Source organism: Podarcis filfolensis (genome assembly GCF_964270895.1).
Source record: "Podarcis filfolensis genome assembly, chromosome: 2".
In the NCBI taxonomy this organism is placed as follows: domain Eukaryota; kingdom Metazoa; phylum Chordata; class Lepidosauria; order Squamata; family Lacertidae; genus Podarcis; species Podarcis filfolensis.
The window spans coordinates 102,957,597-102,974,481 of NC_139605.1; the positions used below are offsets into that span (position 1 = coordinate 102,957,597).

Here is a 16,885-nt window from a genome sequence, read left to right on the forward strand (position 1 = left end):
GCCCTTTGCAGATCTTGCTGTGCTTATGCAGGGAACAGTCTTAGCTTAGTTGTAGAGCACCTGCAGGTTCAATCCCCACAGCCTCTCCAGGTAGGGCTGGGAATGCCCCCTGCCAAAAGCCCTGGAGAGCCACTGCCTAACAGTGCTTAGGCAACACTGAGTTAAAACCGATGAATGGTCTGACTCAATACATGGCAGCTTCCCGTGTTCTGATGCTTGGCAAGCCGGACTGCAATGGAGGACTCCTTCCTACAAGGTAACAGGAACACCTGGAAGGGGCCACTCTGTGATCAGACACAGTCTCGCTTCTCACAGCCATTCTGGCACATGGGATGGGACCATTGGTTGCATCCCGGCTGCTGCTGCTTCTCCCACCACCCTGCACCGCAACTAACGAAGCAATGAGTGCTGAGAGGGCTCTCCACAGTGAATATGGAAATGCATCATGATCTCCCAAATGAGGGAAGGGAAAGCTGGAGTTTGAAATGCAAGTGGACCGATAACTGAGAAGCAGGCCCTTAATGAAGAGCCGTTCCTGACTTATGGCACCTATGCCTCCAATCAGGGAAAATTGGGGGGTATGAGCTCACCTTCTGATGGCACCAGGCACAGTGCATTCCCGTCAGGCTCTGAAAACTCTTGATCTTCTTCTGACACCGGTCGCACTTGCTGCCGTCACAGCCGCCTCTTACCCAGATGTGGGCTTGTGCCTGCAAGTGGAAAGAGCGACGGGCGCATAAAAGTGGAGGGACGGGGACCACCGGGCTAGATCAGCAGAATCAGAACCCACAGCTCTCAAGTTCTAGCCCTGACTCCCTGGAGACAAGATAGATCTAAAAAGACTGAAACAGGAAGGGGAGAATGGGAGCCAAAGCTCTAGAGTCCTTTGTCCAGGACATCCTCTCCCTGCTCTTGCATGCTATTTCCTGATGGTTAAGAGGACTGATGTAATTAAACTGGGCAAGAGCAAAGAACTACAGTGTTTATAATTAGCTGGGCATTCGCTATTTACTTGGCTAATGATTTTGGAACTGTGAGGTGCGATGACGCTGCCAAGGAGATGTGGAGGTCATGAATGAATTAAGAGATCTGAAGGGAAGAAATAGTTCCTAGAGATGTGGTCTGGGGACAGGAGAAGATAATTCCACATCCAGGAGAAGAGAAGATGGGGAGCACCCCACAAATCCTTAGAAAAATGGATCCTGAGAGTTCCTAAAGGGAAGGAATGAGAGTCAGTGGAGGGAACTATAGAATGAGACAATCTGTTCCCTTGCTTGGACAGGAGATCATGACAGAAAGGAGGGAGGCTGAGGATACACGGTGGGGGAAGAGAAGGAGGAGACAGGGGAAGCCTGAAAAAAACCCTAGGCAATAATGCAGCCAGATGAGCCAAAGGCTGCTTTATGGATGCAATGCCCTCCCCTCCTTTGCCCACGGTACTCACACTGGTGTCACGACGGCTCTTGGCATAGGTGCTGATACAGCTCAGTGGGGCTTTGCGGGCACAGCGCTCATGCACTGTGTACTTGCAGACTGTGGGCAAAAAAGAAGGAGAAGGATGGATTTGTTGACATGCGAGCAACTAGGGACTGAATATGCCACTCCAGTTACAGACTGCCCCATGAAATCCCCACCCCATCACCAGCTAATGCCGCCCAGATTCAGGCCTCTCATTTCCTTCCGCTCTCCCTGCTTCCTGATCCTTCGATCAGCATCCTGCAAGCACAGAGCCACTCCAAGAGGAGAGCATGAGAGGCTAAGGGATCCAATAAGTTTTTGTTTCACACAGAGCACAACCAATTGTTGAACAGATGTCGCGTTTTCTGACTACCGAAACTGCAGCGCTCCGTGCCTGGGCATCATGCAAATCTCTCCAAGGGCAATGCATTATTCGCCCCTGCTGGATACTGTTTGTGACAAAATTAGTGATGAGAAATGCTCGTTGAATAGCAAACCCCCTCACCTCATGTACATGCCACATTGCAAACCATGTTTTAAAGGAGCTTCCAGGTTTATAAAAGCAGCAAACAACTATTGGGCAGCTCATGGAAATCCCAGCTTTATTTTCTTTTAAAAGGCAAGCTTCTAGAAAAGTTGTTGGATTGCTGCTGTTTTTGTTTTAATAGGAGAGGAAGTACCTGCAAAGATGTTGAGAGCATAGCTGTCAACTATTCCCTTTTCTTGCAAGGAATCCTATTCAGAATAAGGGAATTTCCCTTAAAAAAAAAGGGAAACGTTGACAGCTGTGGCTGGGAGAAGAACGGAATTGCAGGGGCTTCCAGAGCAAAGGTGCTGGTGTGCATGGCTTTCAAGGGCAATCCTGTTGCATCTCCAGAGGCCACAAGAAATTTCTGATCTAGGCAGTTTCACCCAATAGGGAAAATTAAAACACCCCTCCGCCCTCTGCTCAGTGGTACAGGCCACGCTGCTGGAAGCTCATTTTTTTGTTAGTTCTTCCTGAAGATGATTCAAATATGGCAGCGTTTGGAGGACTCTCCCTCCCCCAGGTCCCCTGGTTCACAAACGCAACATTCGCAGGGCGCTTATTCCACAGAAGGGTGGGCAAATACTAGAGAAGCCCCTACTGGATGAAAGGAGGAGATGACCACCTTCACCCCAAAGACAAAGGGAGCCACTCACAAGTGCAGCGCAGCCCCTGCTTGCGCAGCCCCAGCAGAAGCGTCTCACACACGTTGCAGTAAACGGGCCGGTTGAAGTGCTTCAGGCGCCAGAGGTGCTGCCCATCGTCCTTCATGGTCTGCAGCAATGGAGGAAAGTAGGCAGTGAGGGCAGAAGCTGGCTTTTGTTGTCGTGCGTGATAGTTTTGTGAATGGGAGGGGAAGAGAGATGTCAGGGCTCATGGGAGGGAATGGGTTCTAGGCGGGTCAGAATTTTGGACAAAGGTTGGCATATTTTTGGGGCGGGATGGATAATATGACCTTCAAAATGTGCATGTATGGACCTATAACTTTGGCCCCTTGGAATGAACTAATACAAGAGTAAAAATATCCATTTTTAATAAATATTTTAGGAAGGGAGGACTCTCCTCCAAGAAGCCCCCATGATGGAGAAAAGCACCACATGGAGCAGGGGTGGCTATTCTGTGGTGTGTCAGGTGTTGCTGGACTGCAACTCCCATCCCCCCTTAAACACTGGCCATGCTAGCCGGAGGCTGATGGGAGTTGGAGTCCAACAGTGCAGCAACTGCTTCAAATCAACACAGTGGAACAGCCGTTTTGCTTTTGCTCCAGTCTTAATAAAGCCAGCTTGTGACTTATCCATCAAACAGGGTGGCAGCTTGAAGCTCGTTTCCAAGGAAGCCCCAGGTAATATTAACATGTGGCTAGAAACCATTCCTGCTTCCTGTTCAGGAGATCACAGAATGCCCCCCTGTCCCAGACCACAGCACCTTAGTCTGGCTCAGATGGGCAGAGGTGTGTCTGCCTGTCTTATTATCTCAGTCCCCATCTCCCTTCCCCATCCTTCTCCCTTGTCCCTCTGTGCACTTACAGCCTCCAGTCCAAGTAGCACCAGGAGGGGGACGGTGGTGGCGCCGCCACGGAGCCACTCGGATAGAGACACTGTGCCACTGCCGTCGTAGTCAATCTCTCGCATCATCTCCTGCAGGATCTGTGCCGACGAGAGATGGGAGAAGAAGAGGGCATGGGAGGGCTTGCTGAAGTCCGTTCGACACAGGTCGACATGCGCACCATGCCTTGTTCCCCAGCTCATTTTTTATGAGGCACGTCTAGGAGACAAAGCCATTCTTCCCGAAATGTGCATCCAAGAATCCAACGCTTTTTGCAGCATATGGTAAATTACACCCACCCCCTGCATCCATCCTCCATCCTCCTATCTTAAACCCCAAAAGCTTTGTAACTGCAAAGATTATTTGGAGAGAAGGGGGGCGGGGAAACAAGAGCTTGTATTCTTCATCAAACTGTTCCCTGCAAAAAAGCAACAACCAGCCAGCAGAAAGGAGAGGTCACTCTATGAGGACACTCCCATCTAGATTTTATATATGAACCTCATTAGCCTGCCCTGGCTCATTTAACCATCAGAGTCTTCTCTTCCAACTAAATACACACTCTACTCCATAACTGCGCAGCTTGAGCTCCATCCCCTTGCTGGTGTTGTGCTGAAGACAACACCTTATCCAGCTTTTCTGTGTGCTCCATTAACCTCAGATTCTAAGAGGCAGCAAAATTCACAGTGTTTCCCAAACCTGGGTCTCCAGTTGTTTTTGGACTACAACTCCCATCATCCCCAGCTAGCAAGACCAGTGGTCAGGGATGATGGGAATTATAGTCCAAAAAAATAGCTGGAGACCCATGTTTGAGAAACACTGCAAAAGCCAGCACTTCCCAGCATAGGTGAGTATGTGTGTGGGTTGTGTGTGATGGAACGGAAATATGCCTAGTGAAAATCAGGTATGGGTATTCTGCACTTACTGGCTTAAGCTCAGTGACATCCCAGTCCAGATATTCAGCCACACGCATCATCTGTGTGATTATGCGGTCCACCTCCTACAGAAGGACATAGTTTAAGACCTACATTAAAGGTGAAGGCAGGTGCTTACATAAAAAAAGGCCAGGCACGTTAGAAACTGGGGCGCATTTAGAGAGATAAAGTCAGGAGTTAAGAAACACCAGTTGACAAGAGGTATCACAGATTGGGAGAAGCCAAAGATAGCATCGTATCTCAGCTTGCTCAAAATAGGATGGCTATCTTTGTTCTAGCAGGAGATGCAGCAAACTTGACTTGCTGATTTTCTTCCTATCATGCAGCTGTTAAAGGCATAGGAGCCCTGCCAGGAAAAAAAGTGGCAACCTTGTACAGCAAATCATAAAAGTGCGTATGGCATGGCTCTGGTCTCTGACATTAGTTGGACTGGGCCAGGAGGGCACATCCACCACACTGCATTGCAAAGAAAATATGAAAAAAAGATTTGCTCCCTTTTGCTCCCAAATTTCCTCTTCCAAATATGGCATCCATGAAATAGCAGAAACCCAGAAGGGCTGGAATCATAGCCAGGATGGGGCCCCTCTAGGCTGCAAACTTGGTGGTAATGTGGAGGTCTCCCACAGAAAGCAGAAAAGGTGGAATGCTGGAAAACAAACAGCAATGTTTCTGCGCCAAGGCAAAAGTCCACATAAGTGCAAACCAGAGATAAGCTATAAGGGGGAAATGAGCTCCCACAAATGAGGGAAGGCAGGCAACATATTTTGGGCACCATCAAAGGCAGGAGTGTGAGAGACAGAACAACAGGGAACAATGTACCAGGATGTTCTCCTGAGCAAGCCTCACTAAAACGAAGCTTGTGCGAGAGAACTTCCCTGTAGAAGTCAGTCGGGGCTCATGTCAGGGTGCCACTGAAATAGCTTGGGTCATCCCAGCTACAAAAAGCGCAAATTTTCAAAAGCTTTGTGGGTGGAGATGCGTGTTGCCGGGTGTGTGGGTACGTAGCCTGTAATGCCTGAATGGGGAAATAGAGGAAATGAATGGGGAGAGGATATCCAATGCCAACAGGCCCAAAGTTAGCTCCTGAAGATCTCATGCTACTCACTGAACTGTCAAGCAGGCCATTCCCATCTTTGTCATAGAGCTTGAAGGTGACTGTGGGAGGAGAAATAAGATCAGAACTAGAAGCTTCAGGATCAAAGGAAAGAAACATCTGCCATCTCCCTTCTGGTTCAGACACCTTCCATAAAAACCCCATTTCCTTCCAACCCTTCACCAAGCCTTTCCCCCCTCAAGAACTGCCAGGGACAGATTTCCACTAGTGTTTGTTTACCCCAAACCCACCCACCCCTATATCTGAGGCTAAGAACTGGGGTCCTCAGCTGCCCCATCCTTCTCTTGATCCTTTCTCAGTTACTCACATTCCAGCTTGTCTTCTGGCCTTCCACCTTCCAGCAGAGAGAAGTAACAAGAGACATCATTGACGCAAACAAAGCCACTGGCTGCAAAGCGAGGGGGGGAAGGGAGAGAAAGGAAAGGATTTAGGGGCAAGCGATCTGTCAATAATTCTCCACCCTAGGGGCTGCTAGATATTGCACTGCATTCACATTTATGTACTGTATTAAAAAACAACAACTCTCAAGACATTTTTATTTCAGGCTACATTTCATTCGTTGTCATCACCTGCTGTATATCTCTGTTTATTGTTCTTTTGGGGCTCACTCTAAGGAGTTTAATTTGTTTTTTTTAAAAAAAAACAGTTTTCAAGTAAGTGTTATGATTTGTGTATGCCACCTTGAGAGGACATTTGTCCTAAAAGACAGGATATAAATAAATCAGATGCTAAGTCAAACCTCCACCCAAAAAAGATGCATAGCAGAGCATCTGTCCCTACTTTTTAAGCATTTTGGGATGTTGTTTTTTCACCACCATCAGAGGATGTGCAGATCCCACGCACCCCCTGAATAAAAGCAAGACAATATAGCAGCCTTTCTGCTGGAAGTCTCCTTACTTTGTTGCACCCCTGGCTCTCCTGTGGCCTGTCCTGCCGTAGTCTGGAAAGACATGAAGAGATGGCTGCAAAGTTCATCTGAGATCTCCTCTGCTTCCAAGTAGGTTTTCAGGAAGAGCTTGAAGCCCTCGAAGTCTATCGTCTGGCAACGGCATCAGTAGAAGAACAAAGCGACAGGAGAAAAAGAGGAGGAATGTGAGGAAACCCATTCTTTCAGTTGTAATAGAAAGTGAACAGAGTACTGATCTGAGCAATGTCAGTGCTACGTTAGTGGTCTTGCATGGTAAGGGAGAATGGAGAACCTCAATTGTTTTGTCCCTGATTTAACGGGAGTCAATAAATAATCTCTATAATGGGAAACTGATTGGGACAGTTTTTGTAAAATATGCAGGGATTTAAGACATGTAAAATGAACCATGGAAAGAGAAGAAGAGAAGTCATTGATGTTTTAAGGATGTAAAATGAGTATGTGAAATTGTAAAACAGAAAATTTAATAAACATTATAAAAATAAAATAATCTCCTCTCCATTCGCTCCACTGCATGGCAGCTATTGGATTAGCAGACACAGGAAGGGGAGAAGTCATCACATAGGCGGAGTAAGAGATAATGGTCAAGCAACAGGGAAGACTTGCGATGCATAGGGCAGGTTCACGATAATCCACAGGGGAGCCTTGGGTTGTTTGATTATAGGAAGGAAGGCAGAAGCAGAGACTCAGAAGATTGTGTTAATGCTGTGGATGGAATGAATCTTGATTTTGGTAAAGCATTTGACAAAGTCCCTCATTATATTTTGGTGAGCAAACTGGTTAAATGTGAGTCAGGTGATAATACTGCCAGGTGGATCCACAACTGTTTGGAAAACCATGCTCATCCATGGTTCCTCACCAAACTGGAGGGATGCCACAAGTGGGATGCAGCAAGCCTGACACGCTTCAACATTTTTTATCAGTGACACAGTGGAGGGACTCTTTATCAATTATGAGGATGATACAAAACTGAAAGGGACAGTTAACATCTCAGAAGATACAAATAAAATTCAAAGGGACCTTGAGAGAAGAGAAAACTGAGATGACAGACAAATTAAACAGGAACAAATGCAAACAGGAAACAAACTAAATGCAAATGCAAATAAGAATGCAAATAGGAAACAAACTACAAGTACAGGGTGAGGGGTGCCTGGTTCAACAGCAGTTGAAAGGGATCAACAGCGAAAGGGGTCTTGAGATTATAGTCAGACATGAGCTGAACATGAGGCAGCAACGTGAGGCAGCTGCAAAATAGGCTAATGCGACTCTGGGCTGCATTGACAGAACCATTGTTTCCAAGTCACAAGAAGGAATTTGTTTTCATTTTTTGTTTTGCTTGGAGTACTGTGTCCAATTCTTTACTAAGAAGAATGTAGACAAATTGGAGCAAGTTCAGATAAGGGTAGCAAAGATGGTCAACTGTATGGAAAACAAGTCCTATGAGGAAAGGCTGGAGGAATGAGCTAAGTTTAGTCCAAAGATGTGGGACATCATGATAGCACAAGTACCTAAAAGGCTATTGCATACAAGGTAGCAAATATTTGCTCTCTGCTAATCCAGACGGCAGGATTAGATCTAGTGGTCTTAAATGCCAGGAGAGTGAATCTCTGGAACTTTAGGATCAACCTATCTGTAAGAACAGGTTAAAAATTAGCATCCCTAGCAAGGAGCTCTATCGTCCCACCTCCCGAAAAAAAATGCTTTTGCGTCATGGTGTGAAAAGGACGAAGATTCTCCCACGTTTGATCTTGCTACGACAGTGGTGATGTATTGCCACACACATATACATCCTATACTCCATAGATAGGTGAATTTTGCGCCCCTCCTGTGCCTACATCCTGGTGGGGGCTGGTTTTGCCAACCTCCAGGTATGCCTCAGCTGGGACATGAGAGGTTCAAAGGGATGGCATATGGCTTTGCAAGGTCACCTTGCCTACATGAACTTTGGGGATAAATTCTTTTCTTGGAATGAGTGACACCCCCCCCTGAAAAAAATGTTCAAATTTTGCAAGGCAAGAGATGAACGGGCACAAGGGAAGAAGGGTATACTCACATCTCCTTGAAGGTGCTCAGACAATTTACCGTCTCCATAAAATTCCTGCAGCACGTCCTGCACCTTCTTGCTGCTGTCTGTAGGGCAAAGAAAACAGATTGAACAGAGGGAAATTATACAGTGTAGGAAACGTGATACATGCCGTGCCCAGGGGTTGTAGGACTCTGCCCTACGTTTGAAAGGAATGTGGGTTACCAGTGGGCTGCAGAAAGGCAGCAGTTCTGGCCCAAATATCTCCTGGCTTTCAACGCTTGTGAACCCAGGGCATTAGGAATTTTGGCATTCAACTTCCACGTTTGCCCAGCACTGTTTGGGGTGGGTGGGTAGGCCAATAATTTCAATGCGGGAAAACAGGGATCTAAAACTACCTTGCTCTTTTCAAGCCAAGGTACTCCCACAAGCTGCAAGCCATTCCCCCAGCTAAACTCTCACAGACCATACTGTTTTCTCTGTATTTTTCTGTAGCCGCCAAATCAGGATTTCTGACTCTGACATTCCAAGATGATATTACGGGGACAGCTACAGAGTGAACAGACCTTTCAGTTACACTCAGCCCCCTCCAGATTGGCATAGACGGTTCCTTCCACCTTCCCCCCTTCTCTCCCCCCTGCCACCACCCCAGCTCCATCAAAGCAAACCCAGATTTTGGCATGTCGATGTCCCACATGACTCCCTGATGCTTTAGGATGGGGAGTCCCTTTCAACCTTTCCTGTTGTCACAGTCATTCCCCAATAGGTCCCAGCCCAGTGGGGCCAGCCCAGAGAGATAGATAGGAAAAGGGAAAAGACTCACAGTCGATGTACTTCTGCAGCTGGGTGAACTCCTCTGGGCTGAGCGTGGCCCATTCCTTGTTGTCGGACATGCTGCTGTCCTTGCTCCACTTTACGACTGCAAAGAACAGGGGAGAGTCAAGGAGATCTTGTTAGGCAGAGCGGTAGAGACCGATGTTTTGGGCACAGGTCTTCTCTCTCTCTCTCTCTCTCTCTCTCTCTCTCTCTCTCTCTCTCTCCCTCCTTCTTCTTCTTCCTCTCACTCTCTCCTGGCTGATTAGCTGAGCCGGCACATTCTTCTCTGGCACAATTGGTTTCCAGAGCAGCGACTGGGAATTTCGCCACAGCACACCCAGCCACAGAGCAGGCGAGATTCCAGCTGCACAGCCTCTGAGAGAGGGAGGGAGGGAGAAAGGGAGAAAGGGAGAAGTACCACCGGCAGGTTTAACCCCTGGAGGAGCAGCACAGTCTGCTCCCGATTCAGTTGGGATCCTGGCTGGAGCAGAGAAGTGGATGAGGAGGGCGGTCTACAGCCCAAGTGCATAAACACCTTGCACAGCAGCCCTTTTAAATCCTGACATGCTTGCATGATGCAGCCTCTTAAAGGGACAGTCCCCCATTACCTGAAGTAGGGGAGCAGTTGGCGGGGCACTTGCTGCACCTCTTACCCCAGAGCAAGCCCATAGCCACAGACCCACAGGGCGGGGGCACGGGAGGAGGAGGAGGAGGGGAGGACTCCACCAGAGCTGCCCAGAGGCGAGGCAATGGTGGGATGCTGGTGGTAGCAAGACCATCCAAACTAGAAGGCAGAGGGAAAAGGCAGTGTGGAGAGAAGCAGTTAGGCAAATTTATACCCTTTTGCCGCAGATGGTGCCAGCCCCATTAATATTTAAAGGAGAAGAGTCACCGTGCCAAGGTTTCGTGCGTTATTGCTGGGATGCGATCCTGGCAAGCAAGGGTGGGGGATCTGAAGGGAGCCAGCCAGGCTGGCACACTGCGGAGGCTCACTTCATCAAGGGGAGTTTGGGAAGCTGAAAGCAACACTCGGAAAGTATCAATTAAGGTCCAGCCTTAGTGGATCGGAGTAACAATCCATCTAGCCCCGCAGCTTGTCGTCGCCAACAGTAGCCTATTTGGGATGCTTCAGGAGAGATGCTCAATAATTATGTTCCAGTTCATCAATCACAGCTTCCAGCAACTTCGTGTTTAAAGAGGACCTGAGCAGAAAGCTACCTTCCCTGATACCTTTAGCCTCCATTAAATATAGTTAGAACCCTCTTTTTTTAAAAAGCCCATTTATGCTGCAGGCCTTCACCAAATCCCATGGCAGTGAGTTCCACAGATCAATAAGTTGTGCAAAAATAAAAACTGCTTTTTGTTGAGTTTTAGTGGAGACCCTTGAGATTACTTAAAAGCTTTAACAATGATTTAGCCTTGCCTAAGTTATGTATGATTCTTATGCTTTCCTGTCATTGTAACCCTTCTCAAATCTTTCTTTCATGAGCCAAACAAGCCATTTTGAAGTTCTTTCAGAATCTGCCACACACTTTAGGAGAAGGGTGGCGCAGAACCATGCAAAAGCTCTCTCTGGGTATGCATTTATCCAAGTTCATCTAGGTGCGCACATTTAATTAATGTTATATAGTTTTCTGGGTTATTTCTGGATTTTAAATACATGGGCAACTTCTGCTACGTAGTTCAAAGAAAGGGAGAGAGGAGTAGATGGAGCGCCCAATATATTCTAAAATTGCCCAAGCTGGGTTCACTATGTAACTTAAGCAAATTCATTCAAATGTAGCCAGTTTGTAAACAGCAACAACAAGAAGACACCTTTCATACATACAACACTTTACAAACTGCAAGGGAACAGCACCTAGCCCTAAGGGGCTTAAAATCTATGTATCAACACAAGGGAGACACTGAAGTAGAACAGAAACAGGGAAAGACTAAACAATTATTTCAAGTTACAGGTAGGCAGCCATGATGGTCTGCCGTAGTCGAACCAAAAAAAAAAATTCCTTCCAGTAGCACCTAGAGACCAACTAAGTTTGTTATTGGTATGAGCTTTTTCAGACCTGAAGAAGTGTGCATGCACACAAAAGCTCATACCAGTAACAAACTTAGTTGGTCTCTAAGGTGCTACTGAAAGGATTTTTTTTTTATTTTGTTTCAATTATTTCAGATATACATACTTAGGCTGAGTTACAGCAAGGTTTTTGGTGTACAAAATTGTTTTTGCTAATAACAGGTTTTTGCCAAAGGCTTCAGGGGAAAATATATCCCAGTACCAAACTCTAGACTTTCTAGTAGCAATGAGGCTGTGAACCAGGAAATCCCTCGATTCAAATATTGCCTTCTGCTTCTGCACAATTTGATGAGGCTTTTTTCTTTCAGCCTCTGGTCTGCAGTATGAGGATAATAATACTTACCCAACCTACAAGCATAGAGCAGAACAAGCAATGAATAATTTTAGACTCTGTATATAACTAGTGCAAAGGTGTTCCAGCAACGGGACATTAGTGGTGGAAAAATGTTGTGCCTGGAACAGAAGACTTAACAAAGGAAGGTGCTTTATACCTGATCTAGAGTGAGCACTGCTAATTGCAATGCAGATATTTATGTTTGCTAACCTGTTGCATCAATACTCCTTCCTATGCTTCAGTTTCCCTCTCTTGCAATCCAAGCCCCTCTCCTTTTCCTTAAACCAAGAGCCAACACTTTTTGCTGTCAAGATTATTTCCAGTTTCATTCCCGCACTTGGTCCATCTGCTATTTACCACCCTGCAGGCAGGAAACTCCCATGAGAATCATTAATTCATGCTCAGGCAGATCCCTCTGCCTTACTTTGCAATGCTCAAGAGCACTCCACTCTCTCTGCTGGGCATGGAGAGAAAAGCCCTGTACTCAGACCCATTAGTGCTAATAGGGCTAATTGCAATTACCACTGTTAAGAGATTAAGGACAGGAAGGGCCCACTCTGACTCTTAAGAGCCATTTTTTAAGGCCCACGCAAATCCCCACTTTCCCTCCTCTCCACCCTTCCCTCTCTGGCTGCATTTCTCAGCCACAGTTTTTCCAGATCTTTCTCTGATCCCCAGGTTTGCTCCTTCACTGCCTCAAACCCCTTCTCTCCTGATGCTAGTTTTCATGATATTCATCAGCAGCACAGGGAGAACAGGACAGGGCCCTGGAACAGACCCTCCAAGTGTCCCTATTCTCCACTATGTCCAGTTGTGACAGACTCTGGGGTTGCGGTGCTCATCTCGCTTTATTGGCCGCGGGAGCCGGCGTACAGCTTCCGGGTCATGTGGCCAGCATGACTAAGCCGCTTCTGGCGAACCAGAGCCAGCGCACGGAAACGTCGTTTACCTTCATGCCGGAGCGGTACCTATTTATCTACTTGCACTTTGACGTGCTTTCGAACTGCTAGGTTGGCAGGAGCAGGGACCGAGCAACGGGAGCTCACCCCGTCGCAGGGATTTGAACCGCCGACCTTCTGATCGGCAAGTCCTAGGCTCTGTGATTTAACCCACAGCGTCACCCGCGTCCCTCCACTTTTCTTAGGACATCCCTATTTTCATTGGAGAAATGATGGAGGGTATGGGGGTATGGTATGCGACTCCCGAGAAATTTGAGGGTATGCTGGAATCACAGGTGAAGAGGGTGGGATGGAGAAAGTCATTGCTAGCACTTGCAGTTTCTCCCACATACTCAACTTATTTAAAGACACAAGAACTCCTTCTCATTCTGTGCCTGCCAACCCTAGCACTGCCAGTGTGGTGTAATGGTTAGAGTGTTGGACTATGACCTGGGAGACCAGGGTTCGGATCCCTACTCAGCCATGAAGCTCACTAGGCGACCTGGGGCCAGTCACCATCTCTTAGCCTAACCTACCACACAGGGTTGCTGTGAGGATGAAATGGGGGGGAGGAGAGCAATGAGCTCCTTGGGAGAAAAGGTGGTCTATATATGTAATAAACACACAGAAAAAGCCCTCACAGTCTCTTGCACTTCCCAAATAATGTGGGGCTCTGAGGGGGGATTTTTGAAAGCTGAAGTTGTCTTGTAGGAAAGAGCACTGAAAGGCATGGAGTATTTGTGTAAAAAAAAAGATTTAGACAGACAGATTCAGCAGCCAGCTCAGAAGAGACCAAATCAGGGCAAAATCTGTGCAGGCCCAAGAAACTGAGAGTGACTTGCGTTGATTTTCCCACCCCATACCTTCTTTCATAGGAGCCAATTCCTAGGGTCCATAGGGGCTTTGACCCTCGCAATAAAATTTTTGAGGGGGCTGGAGGCCCGCCTCCAAAGTTGATGGGCACTCCCATTCAAATGGTGTGCGTGCACCGTGTCAATCAGTTATGCAGGGTGGGGCACACCTGGCCCCCCAAAATGTTTTATTCCAGTTTATTCCCCTGCCTCCTTTGCAGGGAAAGTTTTTAGGAAATGATACACTTATTACTTGGAGAACTGAAACACACTGTCATCATGCCTTGCTTCAAGAAATGACTGCTAAAGCCATGTGAACAGATAGTCCTTTCTGCAGGACAGGGTGATGGCAGATGAACTTCTTCCAGCTAAAGCACTGGGCAAAAAGTAGGCAGAGCAACAAATATAGATGTCTACCTTTGTACTGTGGGTTAGTTTCTCCACACTCACCTCTCTATCCCCCATCCGGGTAAGCAAAAGGCATTATCAGAGAGAAAGGACACATTCTGGTCAGGTGAAAGCACTTAGGATATGTGCAGCTCGCCAGAGAGGGGTGTGGCCTGGGGAGAATTCTGAGGGCCAGATAGAAAGTCCTGGAGGGAAGCATTGGGTCCTAGGTTCCTCATCCTTGCTACATGAGGGCACCAGGAGCAACTTCCCCCATTACTTGTGCCATGGCACTGCCAACTTTGAGATGAGTGGGCCAAAAATCTCAGTCCAAAGGAAGCAACTAGTTCCCTCTAGTGCCAAAGAATAGAAGGTGATGCGACTTGACTAGACATGGGTCTAAGAAAAATGAACTTTCTAACATCCTCCCCTTTCAAGGGTTATATAGGGGAACTGTATATGGTGGATATGCACCTCAAATTTCTCATGTCAAATACCAGTAACGGGGATCAGGGTCTCAAAGGTGCCATGCCCCTGCTGGAGGAATTCTCTTTGGGGCTCCCCAGAGTAAAATACTCTGTGAGAAGAGACTGCGAGGGAGACTAGGAGGGTCCTGGGTCCTCAGGAAAAATGGCAATCTAACCTTCTTCCCGTGGCAAAGGTAGCCCTATCTTGGAATCAGGCAGACGCCAAGCTGCCATTGAGCCCTAAAGGGGCAGGCTCAGTTGACCATCAAATGCCAAAGGCTCTTTGGGAGTAAATAAATACTGGTGAGTAAGCCACTCCTCAAGAGTAGACCAAACCTACAAGCAATGTGAAGGTTCGAGTTTAAAAGCCTTCTGTTCCAGGCACAACATCTTTGCCCCATTAGCATATGTTGCACAAACAACATCTCTGTACCAGAATGGAGCAAGCTTGTGTTTTCATCCGCTCTGGAGGGTGGGACCCTAACCAATGGTTTTGAAAGGAGATCAGGAAGAACTTTCTGGCAGACTCCCACGAGAGGTGGCAGACTCTCCTTCCTTGGAGGTTTTTTAAAAGAGGTTAGATGGCCATCTGTCACGTATGATCTAGCTGAGATTTCTGCATTGCAGGAGGTTGAACTTGATGACCCTCAGGGTCTCTTCCAATTCTACAATTCTAAGATTCTAGGATTCCCTGACTTGTGCCGCCCTGCCACCTAGCTAGTCACTGGACCTTTCCTCTAATGTTGCCCCTCTGTTGAGACTCTGGACTGCCCCAGCCATTTAGACTGCTGTGAGACACCGATTCTGGGACTGCCCTTGTTCAGCCACAGATGCCCTGCCTTGTGGAGGGCGGAAGGCCTTGAAAGACAGTTCTGCTTTAAAAAGTGCTCTGGGTTTTTTATGAGTCTGGGATGGCTGTGTGTGTTTTTTGCCACAGCCTAGGTAGTTTATCCTGGAGGCACTTGCAACAGCAACACCGACATATACCAAGAGCTTCTGTAACAGCTCTGGGCACACTTTGAAAGACTGATTTACACTAGGAGGAGAGAGGGATAAGCAGAGATGACTTGGGGAGACAGGCCCACAAGCTCCCTTTTCCCGCTCAGCCTGTTGCTTCTTCCCAGCTCTTAACTGTTCCTGTGTGTCCTACAGCTTTCTGCCAATTCTCTCCCGTCTCTGACAAAAAAGGAAATAAAGCAGAACATAAAACGGAAAAATTCAAACCATAAAATTATACAACTGTGTACGTAAGGTCTGCCAGCTAAATAAAACATGTGAATATAGGCATGGCTTTGCCATTCAAATACTGAGGATTTGTGGTTGCAGAATTAATGGATGGTTTAGTCAGGAATTTCGTATTTTCTGAGGAGAGCGAGGACGGGGCCGGTACACTACTAGACAGCATAAAGCTGGCCACAGCCAGTGCTTGTGGGAGACACAAGAGGTTGGGCTGTTCTGAGTACACGTCCCCTCCTCGTGAGGTGACACTCTGGCCTTCCCTACTGCAACCTGCTTGTCAGGACCTAAATAAAACAATAAATTTCACGTGGGCTATGACAAAAAGGAAACGTTTCTGCGGCAACCACAACAACATCTGCCAAGGTTATTGTAGCCGCTGAATAACAGCAGTTTGGCTGCTGGAAACGAACATGGTTCCCGCTGCTAAAACAATACTGCCATACACAGGATGCCCCAAGTGCATTCTGGGAGGAGAGTTAGTCAGCTGGAGCCTCAGCCAGAATTTCATACTTTTTAAGGTCAGGAGGATCCACCGAGATAATAAGCTTGGAAATCTGTCTCTTTAAGGAAGGCCCCAGAATCTCCTTCAGTCTCCGCAAGTGCTAAGCCATGAAGCCACTCCAACAGCCAATAAATAATCCCATGAACACTCCATGTTCCCAGTGCGATGCTCTCTTCCGTGCAGCCAGCAAATCAGCCCAGCCCAGGAATGAATGATTATTTCATGCATGCACAGAGACGAGCTAGGGAGAAGGCGCGGGAGATCTGGAGCTGCAGCGGGTGAAGGAAAAAGCACCTAGCCTTGAGAACTGGCAGTGCTGTAAGCAGAGTTTGAAAGGACCTCCTCTGAAGCTATGATTATATGACTGTAGGGATTGACTAGGATTATATAGGGGAAAGCTATCTGCCAAGCATCCTGGAACCAAGTTGTTCAGAATTTTCTATATGTCCACAACGGCACTTTTGAGTGTTGTCCGGTAGCCACTAGGCAGCCAGTGCAGTTCCCTCAACACAAGTGAAGTATGTACATACCTGGGTACCCCATTTAGCACTACAGCTGCTGGATCCTGCACTTAGCTGCCGTTTCTGTGCTGGCTGCGAGGACAGCCACAGATACAGCACATTACAGAAACCTAAGTGTGCGGATACCACACTACCCTATCCAGGAAAGAGCAAGCTGTAATACCAACCAAAGCTGGTCATAGGTGCTCTTTGCCAGAGGTCCCTTGGAGTTTTTAGTGACAGAGATGGTTCCAGGA

At 47.3% G+C, this 16,885-nt stretch overlaps 1 protein-coding gene across 8 annotated transcripts in view; it reads right to left on the bottom strand.

Moving 5' to 3' along the window:
• The window catches only part of DGKA (diacylglycerol kinase alpha), a 77,358-nt gene that overhangs the window by 12,317 nt on the left and 48,156 nt on the right, over positions 1-16,885 (bottom strand). For all 8 annotated transcript variants that reach the window (XM_083598646.1, XM_083598642.1, XM_083598643.1 and 5 more), the window contains 10 exons: positions 9,347-9,442; positions 8,554-8,630; positions 6,473-6,614; positions 5,883-5,963; positions 5,567-5,616; positions 4,452-4,526; positions 3,511-3,630; positions 2,641-2,758; positions 1,445-1,533; positions 591-710 (listed from right to left, as the gene is read on the bottom strand). In XM_083598646.1, the coding sequence (XP_083454772.1) occupies positions 591-710; positions 1,445-1,533; positions 2,641-2,758; positions 3,511-3,630; positions 4,452-4,526; positions 5,567-5,616; positions 5,883-5,963; positions 6,473-6,614; positions 8,554-8,630; positions 9,347-9,442 (968 nt within the window). The remainder of the gene's footprint in view (positions 1-590; positions 711-1,444; positions 1,534-2,640; positions 2,759-3,510; positions 3,631-4,451; positions 4,527-5,566; positions 5,617-5,882; positions 5,964-6,472; positions 6,615-8,553; positions 8,631-9,346; positions 9,443-16,885) is intronic.